The following is a 25,205-nucleotide window of genomic DNA, read 5'->3' on the forward strand; positions in this document are numbered from 1 at the left end:
AAATATTGTTTTAATCATGAAAATAGCTTCAAACCGATTAATTATTATCAATATAGTTGTCGATTAATTTAGTAATCGATTACTAATCGATTCATCGTTTCAGCTCCACTCCCATCAGTCAACTCTCAGGCAGATGTTACCTCACATGACTCTGGGTTTTGAAGGAGGCCTTTTTACAGCAGCAGGTCGAGACAGTTGAGACGCGCTGAAGTCAGTGCCAGCTGCTGACTGGACCTCAGCGGTCAAAAATAAAACAAGGAGCATGAAGTGAGACGTGTGGAAGCACACGTTTAAATCCACAGGGGCGTGTGCGGCAAACATGAGTCGGCGTCTGCGGTTCGAGATGTTTTCTGCGATGCTCTGGAAACACCTTACGCGGTGACACCGGCATGTGAAAGCATCGACAGGATGTGACAGAAATATCAGATATCACAGGAGACGACATGTCACTAAATGTCAAGACCTTTGGTGGTTTCAGTTTTGGGAAAATCCTCCCTTCAGTGAGTGACTGTCCTGATAAGAGATCTTCATAGATCGAACAAACACTGCTATTGTGAAATGATGTGAAATATCCTCACAAATATCGTTATTGCAATATCATGATGCAATATTGCCATATCATTGTAACCTCATGTTGCCCAACAGTTACTCAACAGTTGCTTTTTCTCAATTCTCTTTGACTTTTTTTCACTTGACTGGCTTCCTCGTGACCAGACTCGATGACTGTGACCCCTGATTCAGAGTAACACTATAAGGATTCACATATAATTACATGATAACAACAGTCTTGCATCATTTTGCCGTTTTATTCACGCCAAACTGTCATTGTGACATTGTCCTAAAACACTCTCTTTGGAAAACACGTCCCGTAGTGAAAGAAACTCTCAAAATACTACTTTGGAAAAAACAGTAATGTCATCCTCTTCTTCCTCTCTGTTATTACTGTAGCTTTATGATAACTTTTATTTATTTCCTTACGCACCCTAGCGTTCATTCCTTCTCTATTTCTGTAAATGGAACACATCATTTCAATTAAATTAGTGTGATCGGCCGCCCGCTTGGGATCCCATGTTAGCGTTTGAGAGGTTGCTCCGACTCTCCGAGCTGGGAATTCTGACTACCGACTACAACTGGAACGCACCGTTAAGGCTCAGTTATACTCTACGCAAAAGATGGAGACAGACGGGGCCTTTTGTCGGTCATTGTGCCCCAAGAGGGGGAGCTTATGATGACGGAGCAACAGCACCGGAAATTGTGGGGGCAGTATATAAGTCAATTGTCCAATCAGTCGGGAAATCTAGGAAAACGCAACCTTTACTTGGTGTGATACGAAGCGTGACATTGTACTCGTGCAACGACAGCGAACAATGACATTGAACGCGACACAAGAGACGACAGCTCAGTTATTTTTGGTACTATTCCTGACGAAATATGCAAAAAAATAAATATCGTACCAAACCGAACTGTACCACTAGGTGGAAACGCGACGTAGGTTGAATGTGTGCAACTTGGTACTATGCCCTCTAGAGGTAGTATTGTGTAAAGGTCCATACCAATGCAAAAGACATATGTAGGTGTGTAGGGTAACGGGTGAAACCTGCAATGACATTTTATATTATAATCAATAAAAATAATTCATGCCTATAAAACCATAATATGCAATTAAATCAAATTTATAGGCGGTGACAAACTTAAGATACCCATGAATGCCATTTGTCACAGGAACAACAAAGTTGTGGCCATTTGAACGACAACAGTAGAGATTTGAGCAGAGAGAAATGCATTGTGGGTATCTGTGCTAAAAGTTGAAACGTGTTGTTGTGTCGGTGTTGAACTTCCTCGTGCTGCAGATGTAGAAGAAGACGAAGAAGGAGGATAGAGGCGTGACGTCGCTGCCCGCAGAGAGGCCCGTGCTGCGGGAGGAGGCAGGCGGAAAAACGCGCCGTGTGGCGGGGACGGACACTGTGACTCCTGCTGCTGCTGCCGCAGGACGGAGACACACGGAGACCAAAAAAAAAAAAGAGCCGGGACAACTTTACAGAGACGCCGCGCAGCCATGATAATGCGACAGCGACTCCGGAGCTGATGTGACGGAGCAGCACCGGAGCAGCTGGGAGGACGCGGCGGACAGCAGCACCACCTCCTCTCCCCGGGTCTCCTCGCCTCGGCGCGGTCACTGCGTGTGTGGTGGTGTTTTTGGAGGACATGTCCTCGCTAACCGTGGAGGAGGAGCAGCAGCAGCAGAGATGGGCACCGACGCACGTCCAGGTGACGGTGCTGAGAGGCAGGGGCTTACGGGGCAAGGGCAAGCACGGCACCAGCGACGTGTACACCATCATCCAGCTGGGCAAGGAGAAATACTCCACCTGCGTGGCGGAGAAGACCACGGAGCCGGAGTGGAGGGAGGAGTGCTCGTTCGAGCTGCATCCCGGCGCTCTGGAGAGAGGCGGCGGCGGCGGCGGCTGCCCGGCCGGGAGCAACGAGCTGGTGCTCACCGTCATGCACCGGGCGCTTATCGGTATGGACGTGTTCCTGGGACAGGCTGTGGTCCAGCTGGACAAAGTGTTCAACGAGAGCAGATGTTTGAAAAACGAGTAAGTTCAACTGTCTGAGTGTGTGTCTGTGTGTGTGTGTGTGTGTGTGTGTGATGTCAACATGAGGTTTGACCCCCAAAGGGTCTGCATGCCTATGCTCCATCATATGTTTTCCCACGTTCAGTGAACGCACCACGTTGCTCATGGCTCTTTTTAGTTGCTTCTCAGTTTGTTCACAGACATAAACACAGCTGTCAAATATGTGCTGCTGCTGCTGCACCAGGGCCCTGCAGAGTCAGACACACCCTCCCTCCCTCCCTGCCTCCCTCCTCGCCTCCCTCCTCCCACACACATGCCAAACTCAGCTCCTGACCACTACACCAAAAAACCCTCCAGAAACCCTCCATGTTTACCTCCTTACATCAGGTGCTTGTGTGCGTTTGTTCTATTTCCCCCCCATAGCTGAGGCCTGAGGGTGACGTGGACCAGGGTGGGATTAACTGCCTGTCCCAATTCCTGGGATTATCCCAACAGTTCCATGATCAGAAATCTCTCTGTTGTTCTTGTTGCAGGGCCACACAGTTGGTGTAGTGGTTAGTAACCTGGGTTTGAGACCTGGTGGGTCGCATGTTCTCCCTGTGTGTTTGTGGGTTTTCTCCAGGTTCTCTGGTTTCCTCCAAAAACATACAGATTTGGGGATTAGGTAAATTGCACACTCTAAATTGACTGTAATTGGTTGTTTGTCTGCTGTTTGCTACAGAAGATGACATGGAGGAACGAGAACCTTCATTGCAGTAGGCAATTTTCAAATCACAAAGGGGCCAAAATGTGTGTCAGAATATCATTTTAGATTAATTATTGTCCCATTTTTCTCCACAGACTGAAGATAACATCTTTGTTTCTCACAGATCTGCACAAATATTGAAAGTAAATTGAATGATCGTGTAGACCATTCCCTCTGATATTGCGAATCATATCACAAACGCAATTACTGTCAAAATAATCGCAAGTAGATATTTATTCCTAATCTTTCAGCCCTTTATTCTAGTTGCACCAGTGCATTATGGTCAGTTGAGTTGATACATGGGATAAAACCTCAGGAAGAGCCACAGAGTAGGTGTCAGGTACAGAAACAAGTTCAGCAGATTACAAACTAACTTTACAAAGACTGGAAACATGGAAAGTACAGAATGTGAATTGTAGAAATTGACAGAATTTGTAACTAATCTAATAGAGAGACAGATAACCGTAACCTCAACTGGTAATAATAGTAATATAGATTGTTCTGTCGTCCTGCCGCCTGTGGTCAGATGTTGTTAATAACTATGGCCACACCCCATTTAAGCTGTAGAACAAATACCCAACCTACAGTAAATATTTATAATACTTTTGAAAGAAAGTAAAGCTGACGTAACGCGCTGACCGTCTGCATTGTTCAGCGAAAAACGAGATAATAATAATAATGATTACACATTGCATCAGTAGCACAAACTACAGAAGAGTCATAAAGTTTGTGAGGCGACTCGGTAATATCTCTTATAAACAGTCAGAGGAAGTTATTAAGGCCAGTGCAACAAGACCTGTGAGCGTATTGAGCTGTTTCATTGCTGATGAGTGCAACTTTTCATGGTAGGAAATAATCAACCAGGCATTTTAAATTGTTTTCTACAAAACTCAACAAACTTTGTTCAAGGTTGTCCTGACTTGCATCGAGGCAGCGGAATTTCTAAATGAAAACTCAACTCCATTTGTTAAACTGTAGTCTTGTCCTAATCAGCTCCTTTGGCCAAACTCGATTTTTGTTTTATTGTTATTTACCTTAATAACGAAGATGAACAGTATACTTTTAACTTATCACAGAATCGCTGTATCGCGATATTATTGGTATTGCAGACCGTGTATCGTGAGTAATGTTTTTCTTGGAGAAGGGTTAAAAAAAATACTACTACACTGCTCAGGTGAGACGGAGTAAATCACCTCATCACAAAGAAAATCAGTTCATATGCAGATGATCTTGTTATATACATTTATATTTATCACAGATTTTGAATGGTGAAGTGAAATGTGTGGGCCGAAGCTTCTCCAAGACTCTTTTGCTTTAGAGTTTCTTATATTTATAAATCCATTGGCTTCACAGTGATGTAGTATAGCCCAGGGTTGTATATTTCATCAAATGGTGACGTTTGAGGTTCAAATGGCGTCTTTCTTCTGAACCTCTGACATATTTTCTTTTCTTCATCTATCATCAGCTTCCGTTCAGCGTACCTCTGTATCAGTGTGTTCCCGTTACGCTCGGTAAAATTTGAAATATGAGGTATAAGCATGGACACAATGTACTGAAGGCACAGTTTAACCTTTCTTTGGAAAAGCAAAACAACACTCTCGAAGAATGCTTTGTTCCAAACATGTCTGAACATGCGGTGTCTTCATTAATTAATTAAATGAAGGTTGGCACAGGAAGCTGTGATCAACTGACATGTGACCTCTCACAGCAGCGCTAATTCCTGGAAAGGTGCGCTTAGGATACAAGCTACAAGCAGTGTTTAGCTCCCTTTTTTTGCTGAAGATGAGGGATACTGATATTATATAATGTATAAAACTGCAGTCTATTCTTTCACTGTATTATTCTCATATCTTGCATCATTTTTGTAGAATGCCAACATCCAATTTTGCAGGTCCTGAGTGATATTGAGGCAGGCCTGAGAACTGAACCTCCATCTGCTGAGAGAGGCAAAAAGACTCTCTCTCTTTCCCTCTCTGTGTGTGTGTGTGTGTGTGTGTGGCAGATCCAGAAAAATCCTTTGCTAACAGCAGACACACTCTCAGTAGCTGCAGCCAAGAGAGAATCCAGTCTAATGGACATTTTTAGATTATATAACAGTGTGACCTGACAAGACATCACCAGTGAAGTAAGTGTACAATGAAAACGTCCTCACTGGTGATTTGTCTATTTTCAGTGGACATTATATAGGTATTAAGATCTGTGAGGGCCTACTAATTTGTTAAAGGCTGGTTCTTTATCCTTAGTCATGTCGATTTCCCGAGTCATGTCTGGATGAACGCGCACTAAAAACAGGCAGGCTGCAGGAGAGATAGGTTTGTTTCTGAAGATGTTTTCACAACTTAACTTGTAGCATATGAAGGACACAGCAGAAGGTTGTCTAGGTAAGGTGTGTTCTGGAACAATGGCAAACTACATCTTATTGTTTGGCCAGAACAGACAGGAAAGATTGGTTTGTTTCTTCTGATAATTTCAGAGATTAGAGGGTCCATGTGTTTTCTAGAGATTACTCTTCACATATGAAGAATGCAGCAGAAGATTGTCTGGGTAAGATGGTGACAGAAAACCATGAAAGAGTTGTGTTGTAGGTAAATTATATCTTATTTTAGTTGTTTTAAGATATCTTCTGATATTAAGTCCAGAACAAATCTGGAAAACTGGATTTGGACATTTCCCGGAGTTTGCCACTCGCATATGAAGAATACAGCACAAGATTTTCTGGGTAAGATGTGTTCTGGAACATTTAGACAACCGATGGCAATAGCGAATTACATCTTTTTGTTTGACCAGAACAGACAGGGAAAGATGGGTTGGTTTCTTCAGATATACATGAAGGATGCAGCAGAAGATTGTCCGGGTATGTTGTGTTCTAGAACATCCAGGGAACAGATGGCGACAGACAGACAACAGGAAAACAGTGGAACAATGGGATTGTTCTTAAGATGTTTCCAGACAGTAACACTACAAAATGTCTGAAAAACTGGGTGTAGACATTCTGGTCTTTGCTGTTCACACAGGGAGAACCTAGCAGAGAATGTGTTCTGGAACATCCAGTACCTGAGTCAATAATGCAGGGGGCATTGCTATGTTGCTCCTACTGTATTCCAATATGGCTGATTTGGACATTTTCTGGATGTTTGAACTGGTGGCTGACAGGAACATTTATGGAAAATGTCTGAAGTGACACTAGCAGATATTTGCACTCTCACATCTAGCCCCATTGGACAGTGACTGGAAAATGTTTGGACTTGCAAGTCAGTGCATGTCTGAAAGTGGCTTGAATCCAGGTCACTGTGACCCAGCGGCCTAAACTACAGCATTGTTTTCCCTGAAGATACTAATGGCATCCTTATATCTAATTAGTCACCAAACATGAGCAAAGCAGTGAAGTAATGACAGCACCTAGTTAAGTGTGAATATATGTGGGAACCGAGGCATAGCAACTTATTTCGCTCACTAAGTGACCATTTCCAGGTTTGCCGTCCCTGACGTGTTCCTGGAGATGTGTGGTTTGAAGATGCAATGCTGGGTTGTTATTACGAGGGAATTGAGATTATAGCTCGTAGCATCCAGATGTGGAATGTGGTGTTGGACTTGCAGTTTGTCTGCTACGTGCTGATGAGGCAGGAATCCAGGCCACTGTACCACCGCTACCCACAGTGCTCCTGGGGGGGTTTGCTGGCCTAATTTACTGATTGTTATAGGAAGTGTCATCTTGGTCAGCTCAAATGAGATGGCACCATTAACCATTTTATTCTTCTCTAACTGTGTTGGGCAGTTGTCGACCATTGGCTGGAGTTGTCACAGTGCGTCCGGCACGGTTGGGTTTATTTGGGAGTTTGTTGTTGACATTTTTGCTATATTTGAATAATAAATTGTCAGGAGATGGTTGACGAGTGTCTCTGTGGCCCAGAAAAAAATATTTATGCCACCGACATCTCTAATTTCTTCAGCAAATAAAAGTGGAGCTGGTTTTGTGCCCCAGACAGAGACGGTAAATCCACAAGTTCAACAATGATTTAGAGTTTTATATTAGGAACAGGGGAGGAGAATTTTCTTGCATAGTATTTTACAGTCATGTAAAATGGTGACACATGGATGAGATTGACACAGGTTTACAAAGTTAATAATAATAAAAAAATGTGTGACAGTTTGATAGTTTAGAACAAACTGGCACACAATTGTCACACATGGATGGATGAATGAATGAATGGTATTAAACCAATGGGAAAATATTGTCAGTCATTAAGAAAATAAACTATTGAAATCAACAATTGAACACATTTATTTCAGATAAATCCAACTATACTTTGTTGTATAATCTACAATTTACTGGCTCACAAAACATGGTGTAAACCAGACACAACTGTGGACTGTACCTTACGGTTTAACCTTAAATAGCAATTTGGTGAATAAAGTGTTAAAATCCACAGCTGACTTGGATTCTTTATTCCATTGGCATCAAATTAACTTTACAGAGTTTCTTTATTTGCTCTCTGATCCCTCCCAGTCTCACAAAGCCGCACAAGCTGGTTAAAACAGGCTGATCGTCGACTTGGTCTTGTAATTTCAGCCCCTGTCCTGCCTTGAAGGACAGATTCTGTAGGGATCTACTTGTTCCACAGATAGATGTGTACTTTGTAAGCTGAAGCCCAGACTGAGACAGCAGCTGGAAGAGAGATATTTCCAATCTACTCCTCAGTGGATCACAGAGTAAGGGCGAGATGGAGGAGATGGTGTCATACTGGGACGGGGTGGAGTGTTGTGATTTCCTGTTTTTGCAAGATGAGGAAGCCGATATGCTATCATGCTGTGCAACTCTGGAATGCGATTGCAAGTGAAACAAAATGTATAAATATCCACAATTTTATACACAGAAAATTTGGTTATGAGCGTTGTAGTGGCAGTTTATCTCAGCCTCTCAGTGGATGTTTACTTGCCAAAATGCTTCAGAGTCTGTGTGGGATGATGCTTTTGGGAAACTGGGTCCTCTTCAGTAACAGCCTGTGCTCGGCCCAAGTACGTGGGTTTCAGACATGTAGGCAGCTGCTTTTTTCTTCTGTGTTGCACTTTCTGTATTTACTGTATGTTCGCATTTGTTGTCGTCAGGCAGTTTCATGCGATACATGACCCACAAGCTCAGGTGCATGCACAGAAATAGACCTGAGACTTTTTTGCATTGTCCTCAAGAAACTGGCGATGGTTTGCGCGTCACAAGAATTGTTCTTGAAATCAGCAAACTATTTCTTTTCTTGCATGCTAAACAAATTTGAATGTGCAAAATGCAAAACTGAGCGTCAGCAAACAAGAAAATCTCTGTTTTTCACCTCAAACATAAATACAGACATTGAAATAATGACGTAATAATAAGAACAATGGGAAACAATGACGGACTGTGTGAGAGGGGATGGAAGCGGCTCTTTTAGCGTCATATCTGTCACATTTCTACGGATATTCAATATTTAAAGAGTCAAAGTTGGCTCTGCACAGTGCTCGAGTGGAATGGTTCGATTAGGTACAGTCACAGCACGGTTTAGATATATTTTTTTTGCGTTTCCATTTGACAACATCAACGTTTAGCTCCCTTGTCTGTTACGATACCACACACTGTTTCATACCCTGCATTGCTTGATGTACGTAGACTAGGCCTACGCAGAACAAACATTGAGTCATAATGACGAGCGTCCATTTTCTATCACATTCAGTCTTTGAAGTTTAGGGACTTGGTCTTGGAAAGGCCTTAAAGTCCTTGAATTTGATGTCACCTAAGGTGCTGGAACCCAGCCAGCCCCAACCATTCCATTTTTTGGCACCCTTCCCTTGGGGTACTAGAGTAAAATGGTATGGTAAGGTCCAGCTCAACCCACGGCAGTCAGCTGATTGGGTGACAGAAGAAAAAACAATGTTTTTATTGGCTATCTTTCCTCTTCAACGCCCACAGTCTATTCTATTCTTACACAAAGCTTGATGTTTTGTTGAGCATTTGATGTCACGGGCCATCGGGCACAGCCAACACACCCCGCCTACCAATAAAGGTACTGTTCTCAGTCGAGAAAGCAAGCCTCACCTAGAGCTTTAACATTCCAAACTGTACCAAACTGTACTGTACCAAACAGAACTGTCCCATGATGGAAACATACCAATTTTGAAGCCTGTCAAGCAACCCGTTGGACAGTTATGTAATTAAAAGTCAGACGGACACACATTCCTTGCATTTATAGGTACAACAACCCTACTTTATCATCTAAACATGGTCAGTGTTCTTAGCAGCGTGACGTCTGCAGGAGAAAACCCTGAACATAGCTCTCTGCTCCTGGTTCTGTGTGTGGAATGTCAGCCCCACCTTGGTTACAGGGAGTTGTCTGCTCTGTCAGGAGGAGGACTGATACTATTGTTGGCGCACTGATGTGAAACTTGAATCCACACCTAACAGGCATTTGAGGCTTGGGCTATACAATTTAGTCACATGAGCTGAGAGCCTACACAAAAATCTAAGCTGCTTCAAAGACAAAATAAAAAAGGAAGTAGAGAGAACAGACTGGTTTAAAGCTCAGGAGTTCAGTTTGTTTGCTTGATAATCTGGATATGATTTAATGGAATGTAAATATCTTATTCAACATCTGTCAAGGTGTATTTACATGAATCATGGGAGTGCCAGCAAGACTTTGTCTGTGTTTTTTTTAATGCTTTTGAATGCCGCTCGGTTGGATTGAATGAATCTGCATTTCTGAAGGGGTGTATTTATGTAAGATGTTATGTTTTTGTTCCTTTGGAGCAATAAAAAGCTGCTGAATTCCTCTCTCTTTTCTCTGACAGGCTCCACCTGCTTGTTATTTTTGACTCTCACAGTAGAAGTGGTGGAGGTTTGTGTGTTGATAGTTTTCGCTGGCGTTTTCCTGTCTGTTACGAAGTTTTCAGGGCTGAAATTGAGGTCAGCGGTTGGATGATGACAATTACATAATAGCCTCTGCTGTGAATTACTGAACAGCCTGCATTTAACGCTGGTGTTTTTTTGGTAGAGCAGAGGTTTTCCTTGTCTCCCTTCCTATGTAATCAAACACTTGGGCTCTGCTTCTGTAGTCGTAGAAGGGTTGCCCTTTTATTAAAACCCTGGATTTTCATTTTTGCTGACTTTCTATTTGCTTTGTCTTGTGTAGCAGATTTTAAATTGTTCTTACCTCACTCATTTTCAGCCCAAAACCCAGCTACATTTAGTCTGATAATTATATTGTCGGTTTAACCAAATTAAAGTACCCCTATATGTACAAAGCTTACGTCCTAACCTCTCAAAATGTTATAGAGAAACTGTTTAGCCTTTGAACATGTTGTTTGACCCTGCATGCACTCAAATATAGCAGGGAAATGTTAAAAAATAAAACTGAAATGTCACATCATTTTATCCCAACGTGATTTTTCACCAATTTTTACTTATAGTCTACATTATTTTGTCCTATATAGTTCAGTTTTAAAAATGTTTTGAATCATTTTGAGTGATATAGGACTTAGTTTAAAATATTACTCTGAGTTAAGTGCTAACGTAGAGTAGCTTGCTAACATCAATGTGATAGCATGTTAGCTAACATTAAAACATTAAAATTGAAAAGGTTTTTAAAGATTCTAATACACCATCCATACATCAGTGTATTTTGTGTATCAGTGTATTTAGTCTTTTTTTTATGTTTTAATACATAATACCAGAAATATCAGGAAAAAAAACATTTGTACTTTGTTAAAGTACAGTTTAAAGTTATGCTAACTGTAATCACAGAAGCTAGCTTTGGTTTTTCCTCCTGGGAATACGTTTTTTGTTTGCAGTTATATATGTTTTTTACACTGATATGACAAATAGGACAAATTGGGTTGAGACCAACACCTCGCCGCGTTTCTGCGTATTGACACCATACAATTACAGAACATAGAAGGGGGAGTTTGTGGTAGGGGTGGGAGGACGGAAGCCTTTCATGTCGGAACTTTAATGTCTCGGGCATTTTATGTTTAAACCTCTGTTCCTGTAATATTTTGCAGTTTCACAGTTGCCCTCGTTGTTCCATAACATGACATTTAGACTTTCTTGTTGACTCAACAGCTGTTTATGAAACAAAGGGTTACATTCTGTGTCACATCCTGTTTTATATCTGCACATTTCAATTTGTGACTCATTTCATTGAGTTACATTTGAAAGGAAGAGTTGTGTTGATGCATGTTTTCCGACATTATTTACAGTTTTAGTGTGATCCAGTATCTTCCCAGTCATTCCAGGACGTCTCATTCAAGATGACTGTTTTAGTGCTAATTGTTTAAAATGTTCACTAAAAATGTATGTGCCCTATATATTTTTCAAAAAAGATGTCTCGTGAAGTGATAATAGTGTGTTTTATAGCCATTCAAATCACATTTTTACACTTATGGTGAGGATAATAGCGTCATGACTAATATTAAAATATTAAAAAGAAAGTTTTTTATGATTGTTTTTATGCTGTTTATTTATTTCATCACCTCCTTATCCAGCTTCTGAAGTGGTGACCCATTTTGCACCACCTGCTGTTTATCTTGTTAACTAACTCTCTAGTGGATGGACATAAATGTGTATTTTCATTAACCAACATGTTTAAAATGTGGTTAAACCGTGTGCAAATGTGGTTAAAGCTTTAGTGACATCCTAGTGAAATAATACTAATAATAAATAATATTTTGTATTAAAATAAAATAAAATAATAATACTACAGTATTTATGTTATATTGGACTATATCATACAAACAATTGTGAAATTTGGACAGATATGTGTCACTTAGCCTCACTCTGCTGAACAAAGACACACTGTGGTGGAGGTGTGGTAGCCCAGCAGCACAGGAAGTGAAAAAATAAAATCGGCCCTCGCTTTCAGGCTGATTTCTCTGCTGCTGAGCAAAGAGACGTCCTGTTGGCAGCAACAAGTGTCAGAAACACATGTTTAATAGGGGGATTTTTCTCAGTAACATCAATCTTTTTTTTAACCCACACAACTGACCAGATGAGACTTTCCCATGAGTCACATTGTGGTGAACTTGTGACATAATTATTCCACTCACAGCTCTACAGTGTTTCTAATACCCGCTCGTTTGTGCCCCTACACTAAAGGTATTTACCGTTGGTGTGAGGTGTGAGATGTGCACCACTCACTGTTAAATCAGGAACATTCATTGTCTTACTTTATTGTTCTTGCTCACACAGTCAAAAACAAGAGGCCTCCCCAAGGTATTGTGGGATGTCCGACCACACACAACTGTGTGGTGTAGACACACACACACACATAGGTATTGTTCTTAAGACACTGCACTCACTTACCATTCCTTTGGACAGCCTAAACAAAGCCTTAACCCAACCACAATTTAAATCTTGGCGGTCAACTTAACCAGTTCCTCAGAAATTTGGTCTCCAGGAGGGACTGCTGGTTCTGACAAGTCAGAGTGTACTGGCCATGACAGGCAGCAGTACACATTTTCAAACATACAACATGCTCAAAACAATTTAAAAATAATAAAATATACATAAAAAAATGTACTTAAAATATAATATACAAAGTGCAGTAAAAGAATAGTTTTTCAGTAATATCAATTAAAGTGCATTCAGGCATCACATGAACAGCCAGATGTCTGCCTCTAAATCATTTAAATATACTTTAAAAGTGTCCAATGAGACCAGATCCTCAAGTTTCAGACAATTTTGTAGCTTGCTAGCTGACACTAGGTATAAGTCCTGGGATCGAAGACACTAAGTCCCTGTACTGTTCTAATATACTTCAGTAGTTGGCTGTAGGCATCTGGACCTGCTTGAGTTAAGTTGTAGAGGTTCTTCAGTTCAACTTCAGAATCTATGGGATAGAAATGTTTGCGGACTGTCTTAGTTACAGCCTCACAGCAAGAAGGTCTCCAGTTTCCTCCCAAATGTCCAAAAACATCCAGAGTTTAATTGAACCCTTTAAATTGCCCATTAGTGTAAGTGAATGTTTGGACTGGTGACCTGTCCAGGGGGTACCCCACCTTTCGCCATGTCAGCTGGAATTGGCACCAGCAGCCCCGCGACCCTCATGTGAAGGATAAAGTGGTAGATGATGGATGACGTCCTAGTTACAGTGCTAGATGATGCCAACCGAGCCTTGTTTAAATGTGCTGCTCTGTGTTGCAGGTGGTACAGACTCAACTCTAAAACAGGGAAGAAGGAGAAGGAACGAGGGGACATTCAAGTGACCGTCCAGTTCACCAGGAACAACCTGACCGCCAGCATGTACGACCTCGTCATGAAGGACAAGGGCTTCTCCACCTTCACTAAGCTGAAGGAGCGTATGAGGGGGAAGAGGAGATCCAGCGAGGAGGACTCGTCCTCGGTCGTCATGCCAGGCGGACAGGGGTCTCTGTGTCAGATACGGAACCGGCTCCCGAGCGATGGAGGCGGGGAGGAGGATTACGAGGACGACGAGGGGGGCGAGGCGCGGCGGAGCAAGATGAGGACCTTTTTCCTAAGAGGGAAGCTGAGGAAGTCGTCAGACACTCGCTCCAGCACGTCACTGGGCTCAGAGAGCAGCGAGTCGTCTCGAGGTGGGAGCCTCAGTCCCACAGCCGGCATCAGTGTGGTGGTCTCCGACCTCTCCAACTCGCCCAGCAACAGCAGCAACCTGACGGCAGACAACAGCCCAGGTATTATGATGTTCTACTTACTGCACCTTTAATCCAGTGATGGACTTTACTGTGACAATCTTTTCTTCACAGTGAACTTACACAAGTTTAGATTCATCACTGATTTTCAAAGAATATTTTACAATTATTAGATTCACAGTCTAAAAATAATGACCGCTTTTTGTAAATGTTTCCAAGATTCATTTTTTGTTTTTATCTAGCAGCACTGAAATATTATCAGTTCTGTATCATGTATGGTTGAGAAGCTGATTTGAGAAGCTGGAAGCAGTGAAGATTCATGGAATATCAGCTCTAACGTGCTGATGATTGATTTTATTAACAGGTTAATTGTTCATAGAAAGAAAACCACAAAATATGGAGTCTTTGGTCTACTGGGAACCACCATGAAGAATACAGCAGGAAATGATCTGGGTCAGATGTTTTCACACAGGCAAGGGGTGGCGCCTAATAGGTTCATGTAGGAGGCAGGATATAACTCAGTCATTGTGAATTTTCTGGACATTTTCCTGCCTTATTCTTGCAGATCTTACTTATATTTGTCCTTGTTTGGAAATTCAGTCAGGAAAAGTTCTGGAATAATGTCCTGATGCCCCTCCCAGCAGTTTCAGGAAAATGTCTAGACTTCCTGTCTTTGAAGCAACTTTAAAAATGGCCCTGCTAAATAAATTTTTTTTATTACATTTAAGCGAAAGTAGCCCACGTGGAGCTGCGAAATTTTGACAGCTGTGCTGACTTTATGGCGGCACAAGTTCCTCCAAGTGCCATGTACATTGTCAAAACGTCTGATTGGAGAGCAGAGAGATACTGCACTGCGAAGCGCAGAGCAACGGTTACTTCCCATTATAGTAGAACTGAATGAGTAATCACACAGAGGTAAATGATCCGAGAGGTGCTGATCCGTTCGCTGAAAAGCATTGCCAGTCAAAGCCATTACAAGGTTTAATCGACTCGACTAAAGCTGCCTGCATTTAGTAATTTAGTAAAGCCATTGATTACCTGCATCACTTTTACTCTTATCTCTGTTTTTTTGTTCTTCCCTTGTGTTTGCAGAGCACACGGCAAACACGTCGCCCAAGTCTTCCTCGTTCAAATGTGACTTTGGCGACGAGGCCGGCGAGATCACCATAGCAGTGCCTCAGCCCACTGTGTGCGTTAACGGAAGCCATGCCTATCAAGTCCAGCCGCTGGACCCAGGCTCACAAAAACCTGCGGATTCTTTAGGCCTGGGGTTGTTGCAGAAGTCTCTGCCTCTCTCCATGTCTCTACAGAACCTCAGCCCGCACGCCTCGCTGGACCCTCACAAAAGTCCCACGGGAGACGGGCGCCGCTGGTCCTTTGACAAACCCGGCGAGGAGGAAAAAGCGGCTATAGCGGCGGCTTTGGAGCAAAGTGGGCCCATGCGGGGCGAGGAGGAGGAAGAGGAGGAGCGTTTGGGACAGGCTGCGCCGTCCAAAGCTGCTTCGGTGGCGGACTCGGAAAGCCAGGGGAAGAAGCAGAGGAGGAACTTTTTCTCCCATGGGAGGAGTGAGTCTGCTGGGAGGGGGCAGAGTCAGTCAGAGGACGCTCCGGTTGCCACGGGGGAGAAACACAAGGGATGGTTCGGATCCAAGGAGTCGCACAGCAAACCCAGGTGAGACTAATGACACCCTGACAGGTTTATTCCTCAGCGTCAAACCGGCCGTGAATGATCGTTTCTGTATGACTACAACTGAATCATGAAGGTGAAAGGCAGCCGACAGGTTCAGGAGCCCGTTGACAGTTTGTAGGTGTAAAATTGCATTGCTGGAAAACACTTAATATGTAAGCTGATACTAAATTTGATTCATATAAATTGCAGGTGTTGGCAAACTAAGGAAACTCACCAATAAAAAATCCAAGTTATTACAAAGTTCTAAAGTAGAGCTGAAATGCACACACTGACACGTATTTACAGTTTAAAACCATGCAGTTAGCAAATTGCAAATGTGGCTATTAAATTGTACCACATACAACCACACAGAGTCATAATCAGCCGACCTTTGCATAAAGAACTGAATACAGCTAGCCTGGCTAAGTTCAGAGATCAAAAATGTCCTTTTAGCAGTCTTACCTTTGGCCGTAGGGTGAAAATACAGACTATAATATCAATACCAGATTCAACCATACTTTAAAACATCCAAACTGTAACATTAAGTATGGCCCTTGAGTCATAATTAGCCTAGCATAGCATAAAAAAACTGAATACAGCTAGCCTGGCTAAGTTAAGAGTCCTTTTTAGCACTCCGTGCTACAAAATGCAGACATTAAGTACTGTATTTACTTTTAGGGTTTTATATTGGTTGCATAATATTGTCTGTAAGTTAAATTAAAGCATATATTTTGTGTACCAGACCCTAAATTGGAGTTACTTGTAAATGCCTCAGGGTTAGTTGTGTATGTCCATAGATGTGTGATGAAGTGGAACAGTTTTCATGTGCATGTTCTGCTGGACGTCTCCTCCAGCTTGGAGCACATCCCTGCTCAGCTCATGGTCTCAGTCTCTGGTTACAGCAGGGATCTGCAATGCAGATGGAGGAGGGGGAAGCGGCGGCTTCTGCTGCTGCCCGTGTGAAATTAGCGCCATTAACATAAAACGATTGAACACACATCAGTAATAATGTCGGTCTCGGCGGAAAGATGTGAGCTGGAATGATCCTTAGTTTTATGCAGATTTTGTGTAAATATGTGACCGTGTGGGTTATTCTGTGCACTTCCACTGTGTGTGTGTGTGTGTGTGTGGTGGAGTCCAGGTATTACTCATGTTGTGGGGACAAAAACAAGTTGCCATGATGTTAATCATTACATTTTAAGGTGAATACAGTCTCCAGGAAATGAAAGTAAGTCCATGTAATGTCCTCTGAAGTCATGGAGACCAGACTTTGTGTGTGTATTGGGTAAAAGGGAGGGAAGAAAACCCCCCTCATCTATTTTATTTCCACTTCTTACCAAAGCGCATTCTTAAGTGGGTAATTTATTTTGTGGCTGTCACCTCCTGCGCTGCACGTCCTTCCTGTTGTTGTGAGTGCTTTGCTCCGGTGTTTTTATTTGTCTAATGAATCTTTAATTTAAATCTCCAAAAACCGTTTGACGAGCAGTTTTTATTTTTATTTTTGCCAATTCATTTAACCACAACGAAAAAAAAACAAAAAAAACAAGCACGGTGGCATAATATTTTCCTACACAACAGAATATTGGAGTGATAAGCACCTGCTGATTGGAGTGAGGTCAGCTATTCGTGCCCATAGTACGCTCACTACCTTCCTGTCAGCTCTGTAACAATACTTTTTCACTGCCTACACACCCACATGCTTTCAGGTCCTTGGGGGCGGAAAAGAGCCAAGTTGGCACCAGTAGCACCAAGTAATCACTACACCCAGCTGCGTCAACTGTTCATGCAAAATATTACAGCATGGGCCAGTGACAACAGACGATGTTGTCACTATCAATGTTTGATCTAGATGACACAAAAACACGTGTGAGTTTTAGCTGCAGCAGCACCAAGTGATCAGTTGTGGTCAGCTATATTGACTTTAAAGTGCTTTGTGTTTTAAATAAACACAAGGTCTTTTCCATGAGTCACCTCATGTTATTCTAATCTCACAAACGCAGAGTATTGTGTAGTATTGTGGAGTTTTGGCTCCTGATTGGATAAAATTGTTCTGGAATGATCAAAAAGTCACCAAACACTCTACATCACTCAGTGTGTTCACATGCACAGTTTAATTGAGCTTTTAGGTGTGTAGTCAGACTATGAATTGTATTATCCAGTTATGTTAGTCCGACTAAGACTAACTCAATTTTTGTCGGACAAACAAGAAGATAAGATCGGACATTTAACGTGCGTGTAAACGCACTGACTGATAGCTGTTGGAATGTAGAGATATTAAAAATCTATCTTAACTACATTATTTACTGAAACTGAATGTTTTCTGCTCAGAAAACTTAATATCAGGTTTGTTGTCACAAATTGAGATGTCATTTTGAGTGTTGGGAAACTTAAATGGACCAAACTGATCTAATTGAGAATGAAGTAAACGGATTCATTAGTAATGAAAGTCGCCTTAAGTCGTAGGCCCTAATTGTTACAGACAATGTGATGTAATGGAATAAAGGGACTGTGCGTGTTCAATAAATGAAGTTAAAAACAGAGTGTGGTAAAAAAGAAAGAAAAGGATTACGATGTGAAACCCTATGCAGAGCTTAAGATTTAGCCGTTTGAGCAATCCTCACTAATCAAGAGGACTTTGTGCCCTTCCTTTCACAGCTTGGTGGTGTCACCTATACTAGAGTTCAGCACTGATCCTTTCCCTCCACTTCTCCCTACTAGTGACTACCCCCTGGGTCCCCCTGTAGATCTTAACGCTCTGGTTTCCCCATTTGATCACACTAACCCCTTCAGCCAACCACAAACCACACCACCTCCCATGTCCCCCTGCAACCCTTTCTTCTCTGTTCTCCAGCACAATCCTTTCTATGAGGACATGCTAATCACTCCGCCCCTAAAACCTTTATTGCCTCCTTTGCCCTATCTCTCCAGTTCCCGGCCCCCCATAGCTCAGCTTTTTCCGCAGAGCCCTAATCACACCCTGAACCCCGACAACCCAACCGCAGAGGACTCCGCCATCGATGCAGAGAATGACCCGATGGCCAAAGTTGAGGAAGAAGCCCTTACTCCTGCTCCCATGGAAGGGGAGAAACCTTTATGCCAGGACTCATCCAACCCTTTCATGTCTGCCAGGGAGCTGGAACCAGATTCAGAGTGGGACGAATGCTTTGAAGCATTTGCAGCTGGCAGGCTGCAGTCTCCCGAGGATCTCACAACAGATTGCAAAATGCAGCAAAGCACTCCCGGTGACCGTCCGCTGGAAAACTACAATAATAATGGAACGTTGCTACCCATAACAGATGCTGATCCGAACACTGATGCAAATGATGCACAGGCTTGCAGTAACTTTCTCTCCGTGGCTCGTGAAACCACCAGTCAGGTGACCAACGCTAATGCATTCCACCTGGACACATTTGCAAATCTCCTTGAGACAATCCCAGAACAGTTCAGCTTTGAGAGTGAAAAGGTGACTTTGAATACTGACTCAGCAAAACCCGATGCTTGCACAGATACTAATCACACTAGCAGTACTAGTAATGATTTAAACAACACTAACATGCACCATGCCCCCTCTCACACGCCATCCATACAGCTCAATAGTAGCTCCCCAGATCCTGGTTCGTCAGGTCTTGGCAGTTCAGCTGAAGAGGATTTCCTGTCCTGTCTTTCTTCTAACTCTGACAAGTTTTCCTCCTCGGAGGAAGCGGAGGCAAGGCACTCGGAAAGCAACATCCTGGGCTTAGAAAAGGCGCCTGCATTCACTGTGGTGAAGAATTCCCAGCCCTTTTCATCTGAAGATGACGTCTCTGACAAGTCAAATGATCGGATTTTGTTCGACGCAGTTCAGAAAACTGTCATTTGGCAGCAGGAGAGTGATGAGAGGGTAGACAGTACTCATACACAGCCACATTCCCCAGTGCTTTTTAATCCACAAGTTACAAACACTAAAACTGGAGTTGCCGATACTGAGACACTAAACGTTTCTGAATTCGTGTATCCGGACTTGTTGCCAAAACTCTCCGAACTGCAACCAGAAATCAACATCTCCTCACAACCTGATGATGAAAGTAAAGGCAACGGTCTAAACAGCCCTATTATAGATTTTTCGACGGAGCTCGATGACAGCTCTGTAAATAAAGATGTGAAGATTCTGGCGACTCCAGATGATGAATTTCCCACTACACTTCCCGCATTTAACATCCTGACCTCCTCCCCTGATGTGATGCAGAGTTCATGGGACTTTGGGAGCACTAGCTCAGGAGGCCAACAAGAAGCTCGCCTGTTTTCTCCCGTGCCATTTAGGGCTTTTGGAGATGCCGGCCCTGTAGAAAACTTTGACACCACCACTCTGCTTCACACAAGGGTGTCTGACCAGAGCTCCACCAGCTTTCTCCAAAGCCTTTATGTGAGCACAGACTCGCAGAACTACCAGACCTGTGAGTCTTCCAAGTCCTCCAGTGTGTCCGAACCACACTCTGCAAACTCAACGCTCTGTGGTGAGCTGAGTGACATCCAAACGACTACTTTGGGCCTACAAGACTCCTTCAGTGCGTCCAAGTCACCCAACCCTAAGCAAACTGACAGATTTGAAGAATTCTCTTGTGAAGTTGATGACAAGGCAGAAATTCCCAAGGCTCATTTTTTTATACCGAATACCTCTGCTCTGCAATCTCTTCCTGCACCATTAACAGACTCTGAAAAGACCTGCTGTCCCAGTGACGGAGGTGTGGAAAGCCAGCATGTCGTCATGGATGACGGGTTCTCAAAAAGCCCCGAGTCCCAGTCTGCTACCCTACACCGCTCTCAATCTGAGGGCACCCTGACGCATGCCTTTCATGAGCTCCTTCTTCCCTCTTTTGGCAGCGATCCTGGCGCCATACAGGAGTCCTCCATGGCTCCGCCAGGCCCTGCCCTTTCCTGTCTGACCTCCTTTGCTCCTTCTTCTCTAACTCCTAGTAGCTCTCCTTTCGTAGCACTCTATTCCTTCCCTTACCCCGCTAACGCTTTGGCGAGGTCACCAGCCGGTACGGCAAGAGCCGCTGTGCCAAAGACTGAGGAGATGCAGCAGCAGCAGCAGCAGCAGGAGCAGGAAGCCAGTCAGCAGAACAGGTGAGGTTGGTGAGAAAAGGTGGAGGGGAAAGCCCATTATCTGGCTTCCAGAAATTTCTGTCCTGTCGTCTCTTCGAGCTTCCTCAGCTGCTCTGCTTCCGCCTGCTTTTCTTCCGTGTCGCCGGCTCTCAAGGGAGTTCTCCTTTTCGTAGTGAGACTTTCTCTTCTCTTCTCACACACACACACACACACACACACAAACAGACACACACACTGGTGTTAACAGGACTCCTCTGCAGGTGTCTTGGTGTGTCGTGGCTCTGTGGTAACAGGAGGGGAAACAGAGCCTCAGGCCAATTAGCAGTTATTATTTTGCCCTGATTCCTACCACACACACACCCTCCCTCCCAACACACACACACACACACATACACACGCACACACACCATCACCCCTCCCCACGGGACCAGCCAGTGTTCTTATTTGCCAAAATCTCAACTAGAAACCAGTCTTCATTTGAGGCAAAACAAGGTGTTGTTGTGTCACTGATAGCATTTCCTTTTCACCTCGGGGTAATAACACATTTAACACAATTCTGCAAGCAATTAAGTCTTTCAGTTTTGAACTCATTTAATTTCAATTTTCACCAGTGTTTTCTTTAATGAGGACTCTCGGCCCGTCTAACCTCCCCCCTCACTCTTGGTCGCTTCCGGGGTTTTTTTTTGGTGGTTGATGCACAGCATCCACGTCTGGTGTCATGCTGCAGGTCCACAGGGCAAAACGCAGTGTGTTTTAAAAATAATGGTGTCACCTGTGATATCTGGGCTAAACTAAGACATGTGACAAAGACTGTACAGTCGTGGCGTTGAGTCAATAAGTGGCAGATTCGATATTTTTGTGCAGGTAGGTCACAGACACAGGAAGTGTTTTAGAACACAAAGTTATACTTGCTAAAAAGAATAAACAAATGTTTACACGTTTGACTTTAGGCTGGCTTCACGTCAAAGATACTCAAGGGAAACCTTTGTTATGTTATGATTTCCAGAATAAAAGCACAGTTATATATATATATATATATATATTAAAAAGAAACAGAAAAGCGAGTGTACTTGTTTATCACAGACTCACCCATTCTCATACTCATTATGTAATTTAAAGGTATTTTTAAGTCTAAATAAGTACAATATAACAGAGAAGGCAAATAATAAATAGGCATCATTTACTGAATAATTTATAGACTTGTATGTATTTTTTTTTATCTTATATGAATAATACATTTTCTCTGTTTTGTTATATATATATATATATATATATATATATATAGATATATATATAGATATATATAGATATATAAATATGTGTGTGTGTATATATATATACACACATGTGTATATATGTATATACATATATATATATATATATATATATATATTAAAACTGTATTTTGCTTTAATTCATCTAAATTTAAAGCGTCACCTACAGGATTGCATTTTATACCACAACGAGGATTTTACTCTGAAAATCCCTACTGAGACACTGTAGATGGACAAATTCCTCTTTTCATACACTGATTAAAACATGTCCATATATCACAGAGTGTTAAGAGAATCTGTCGTTTTAAACCACTCCCAACCTCCAGTGTGACAACCAGACTGGGTTTCCTTACTGTCACTTGGTGAGGCTCTTCTGTCGCCTTATACAGTGGAATACTGTCTGACTGTGTTGTGCTGTACGTACCTCCTGCTGTCTCTCTTATTCCAGTCCTCACCCGGTGAAGCCTCTGACCACTGCCATGTTGGCCGCCGAGGAGAAGCGGACGGAGGGCCGGTCAGTGCTGGCCACCGGCCTGGAGAAGCTCAAGTTCACCATCAGCCCGGGGAGGAGCAGCCAGACCAGCACCAGCGAGCAGGAGATGCCGGACAGGAAGAAGGTGCAGTATAATGCAACATAATTCACTACTGTTTTTCCCATTTATATAATTTTAGAATGAAAAAAGAAAAACAATCTTCCACTCATCCTCCTGCTCCCGTCTCCCCCTCTAGTTTCTGACCGAGGGCGCGGGGTCGTACTATCACCTGACCCACAGCGAGCTGGTGGCCCTGCTGGTGCAGCGGGAGGCGGAGCTGGAGAGGCAGAAGGCGGAGTTTGAGCGCCACAGGGTTCTGCTGGCCAAGCGCGAGGTGGAGCTGAAGAGGCTGAAGCCGCAGGTCAGAGATCTGGAGGACTACATTGACACACTGCTGGTGCGCATCATGGAGCAGAAGCCCACGCTGCTGCAAGTGGGCTCCAGGGTCAAGTGACGAACAATTTGGGGGGGAGGGGGGTAGCGGGGTTTCGCAGTTCAACCCTCATGTGTTCACTCTAACCTCCACAGCAGCTCTCTAGTCTTTTCACTGCTAAGCTGTCTCTTTTTGATACGAATAATTAGGCAAGGAACATGTCGGGGTTAGTGTTTTTCCTGCCGGTGTGCTTTACTGAGCTGGAAGCGAATTCTCGTGGGAAAGGTTCCCGGTCCGGGAGGGTTAGTTCTGAATGTCGCGGGTCCTCAGGTTGTTTTCAGGTTCACACAGACGAGCGAGTCCAGTGTCCGCTGATGCCCACACTCCTCAGTTTTCAGTCTCCTGGTTGTAGAGAACACCGATTCTTTCCTTCTCACCGCTCACGTGTCACTTCTATCACTTTATCACAAATACGAAGTATTGTAGAGGCGTCAATTCATAACAAAGTGTCCAGTAACCCCACAGACTGCACCTGTCTTCATATATAAAATGCATCATTTCTGCCGTCTGTGTTCTAGAGGCTCAAATAATGGGAAAGCTTTAAAATGAGAGATCTGAAAACTTTTGCCACTTTTGCTCAAAACATTGCTCAAACTGAAAACAGTTAATTAAATATTAATAGACTTGCATAATTAATGAAATCAGGTTTCATAAGGTCGGATTTTTTTTTGGGAGTTTGATGTAATTGAAATTGATCAAACAAGAGAATTTTCTCTATTGCACATCATAATGCACAATATTATGAAAAATAAAGGCAATAAAATGATCGGTGCAGTGAGGATTTCATATTTAACTAAACCTAACTCAAACCAGTGGCTACATAGAGAGAGGAAAAGCAGGCTTAAATCGATACATTTATAAATAGCTGTCAAATAACACAGAGATTTCATTTACAGTGATTTAAAAAAGCAAGATGTAAAGGAAATAACATCCATGACACAGTTTCTGTTTCACGAGTAAAAACTGAGCAGTTTCTGCACTGATTTACGTTTATTTCTGTAACTGTGCTGCGTTCCATTACATCAGAATTCAGTAGTTGGGAGTGATGTCACTCAAAACACGGGACACAAACGTATCTCTCTTCAATTACAATGCTTCAATCAGGGGAATAGTCCAATTTTTGGGGAAAATATAACTGTTCTGTAAGGGGCATAAGCGATATGAGCATAAAATTATATCATCCTGACGTCACATTATCAATTATTTGGGGTGATATTTCAAAGAATTTCAAAATAAATGTGTTTATTTTGAAACGGCACCACTGATTTAATGTGAAACAAATATGACAGAAGTGCAATTAACGCCAACGCTCGCAGTGTTTGTGTCGTGGCAGCCGTCCCGGAATCCCGCGTGAGGAAATTCCCGACTTCCGACTATAAATGGAACGCGGCATTTATCGCAGGTGGGGCTCACTGGACGTTGTTCTGGGCTGACTCTCTACAAAAATGCTCGTCACTCGGAACGGGACCGTCGCGTCCAAAGAAGAAAAAAGTGTTCTTAGCCAGCGAGTGAATGCTTTTTTATTTCCACGTCTTTTATCCCTTATTGCTCATTCCTCGCCGCCGCCGCCGCCCCCCCCCCCCCCCCCCCCCCCCCTTTTCTTTCTATTTCTACGGGTAAAAATTACCCACGATGCTCAGCCACATAAGCTAAGTGATTGTCGTAGGGGTCGCGGTGTTATCAGGTGAAGACAGTATCCGAACAGTATCACGACGAGCCATCGCAGCTTCTCTCTGATCTCGCCGCTTCTGCCTACCCGTGTGTGTGTGTGTCTGTGTGTGTTATCGACACCACTTTGAAGAAATGCCTGCGACGTGCTGGTACTCGACTCTCGCGCTTCCTTCACTGTCACATCTGCTTCGTCTCAAAAGCTGCTTTCAGGTGTTATAAAGGGATATATATACTGCGTTCTACAGCATATATGCCGTACTGAAAATGCCAAATGCTGCCTTATTTCCCTCCCTCCGCTTTATTTTAGAAACACAGCACTTCATTTTCGGGACGCGGGGCAGGTTTTGAGAAAGATAAAGCCATCTGTTCACTGATTTATTTTTGTTTTCCTACTTCCTCTGATGCTTTCTGTTATGATATTGTTTAGATCACTTGCACAAAAAAAAAAACATAATTGTATGCGTACTTTTTTCCTGTGACATGCCAAAAAGAAAAGAAAAAGAAACAACAAAAAAAACAAGCCTTGAAACTTAAATCTCTGGAGCAGATTGATTCACCGTGAAGTATTCTGATATGACGATGCCACATTTAAC

At 43.0% G+C, this 25,205-nt stretch overlaps 1 protein-coding gene across 2 annotated transcripts; it reads left to right on the forward strand.

The window, feature by feature from the left end:
* Window positions 1-1,612: 1,612 nt before the first annotated feature.
* rab11fip5a (RAB11 family interacting protein 5a (class I)) lies at window positions 1,613-23,599 on the forward strand. Of its 2 annotated transcripts, none has more exons than XM_058615211.1 (6): window positions 1,613-2,594; window positions 13,481-13,989; window positions 15,040-15,619; window positions 18,272-20,722; window positions 22,424-22,592; window positions 22,705-23,599. In XM_058615211.1, the coding sequence occupies exons 1-6, from the start codon at window positions 2,206-2,208 to the stop codon at window positions 22,960-22,962; spliced, it is 4,356 nt and encodes a 1,451-aa protein (XP_058471194.1). In that variant the 5' UTR covers window positions 1,613-2,205; the 3' UTR covers window positions 22,963-23,599. The 2 variants fall into 2 exon arrangements, with proteins under 2 accessions (XP_058471194.1, XP_058471195.1); XM_058615212.1 differs by having other exon boundaries at window positions 18,545-20,722.
* The last annotated feature ends 1,606 nt before the right edge of the window (window positions 23,600-25,205 follow it).

Source organism: Solea solea, chromosome 18, assembly GCF_958295425.1.
Source record: "Solea solea chromosome 18, fSolSol10.1, whole genome shotgun sequence".
Lineage (NCBI taxonomy): Eukaryota > Metazoa > Chordata > Actinopteri > Pleuronectiformes > Soleidae > Solea > Solea solea.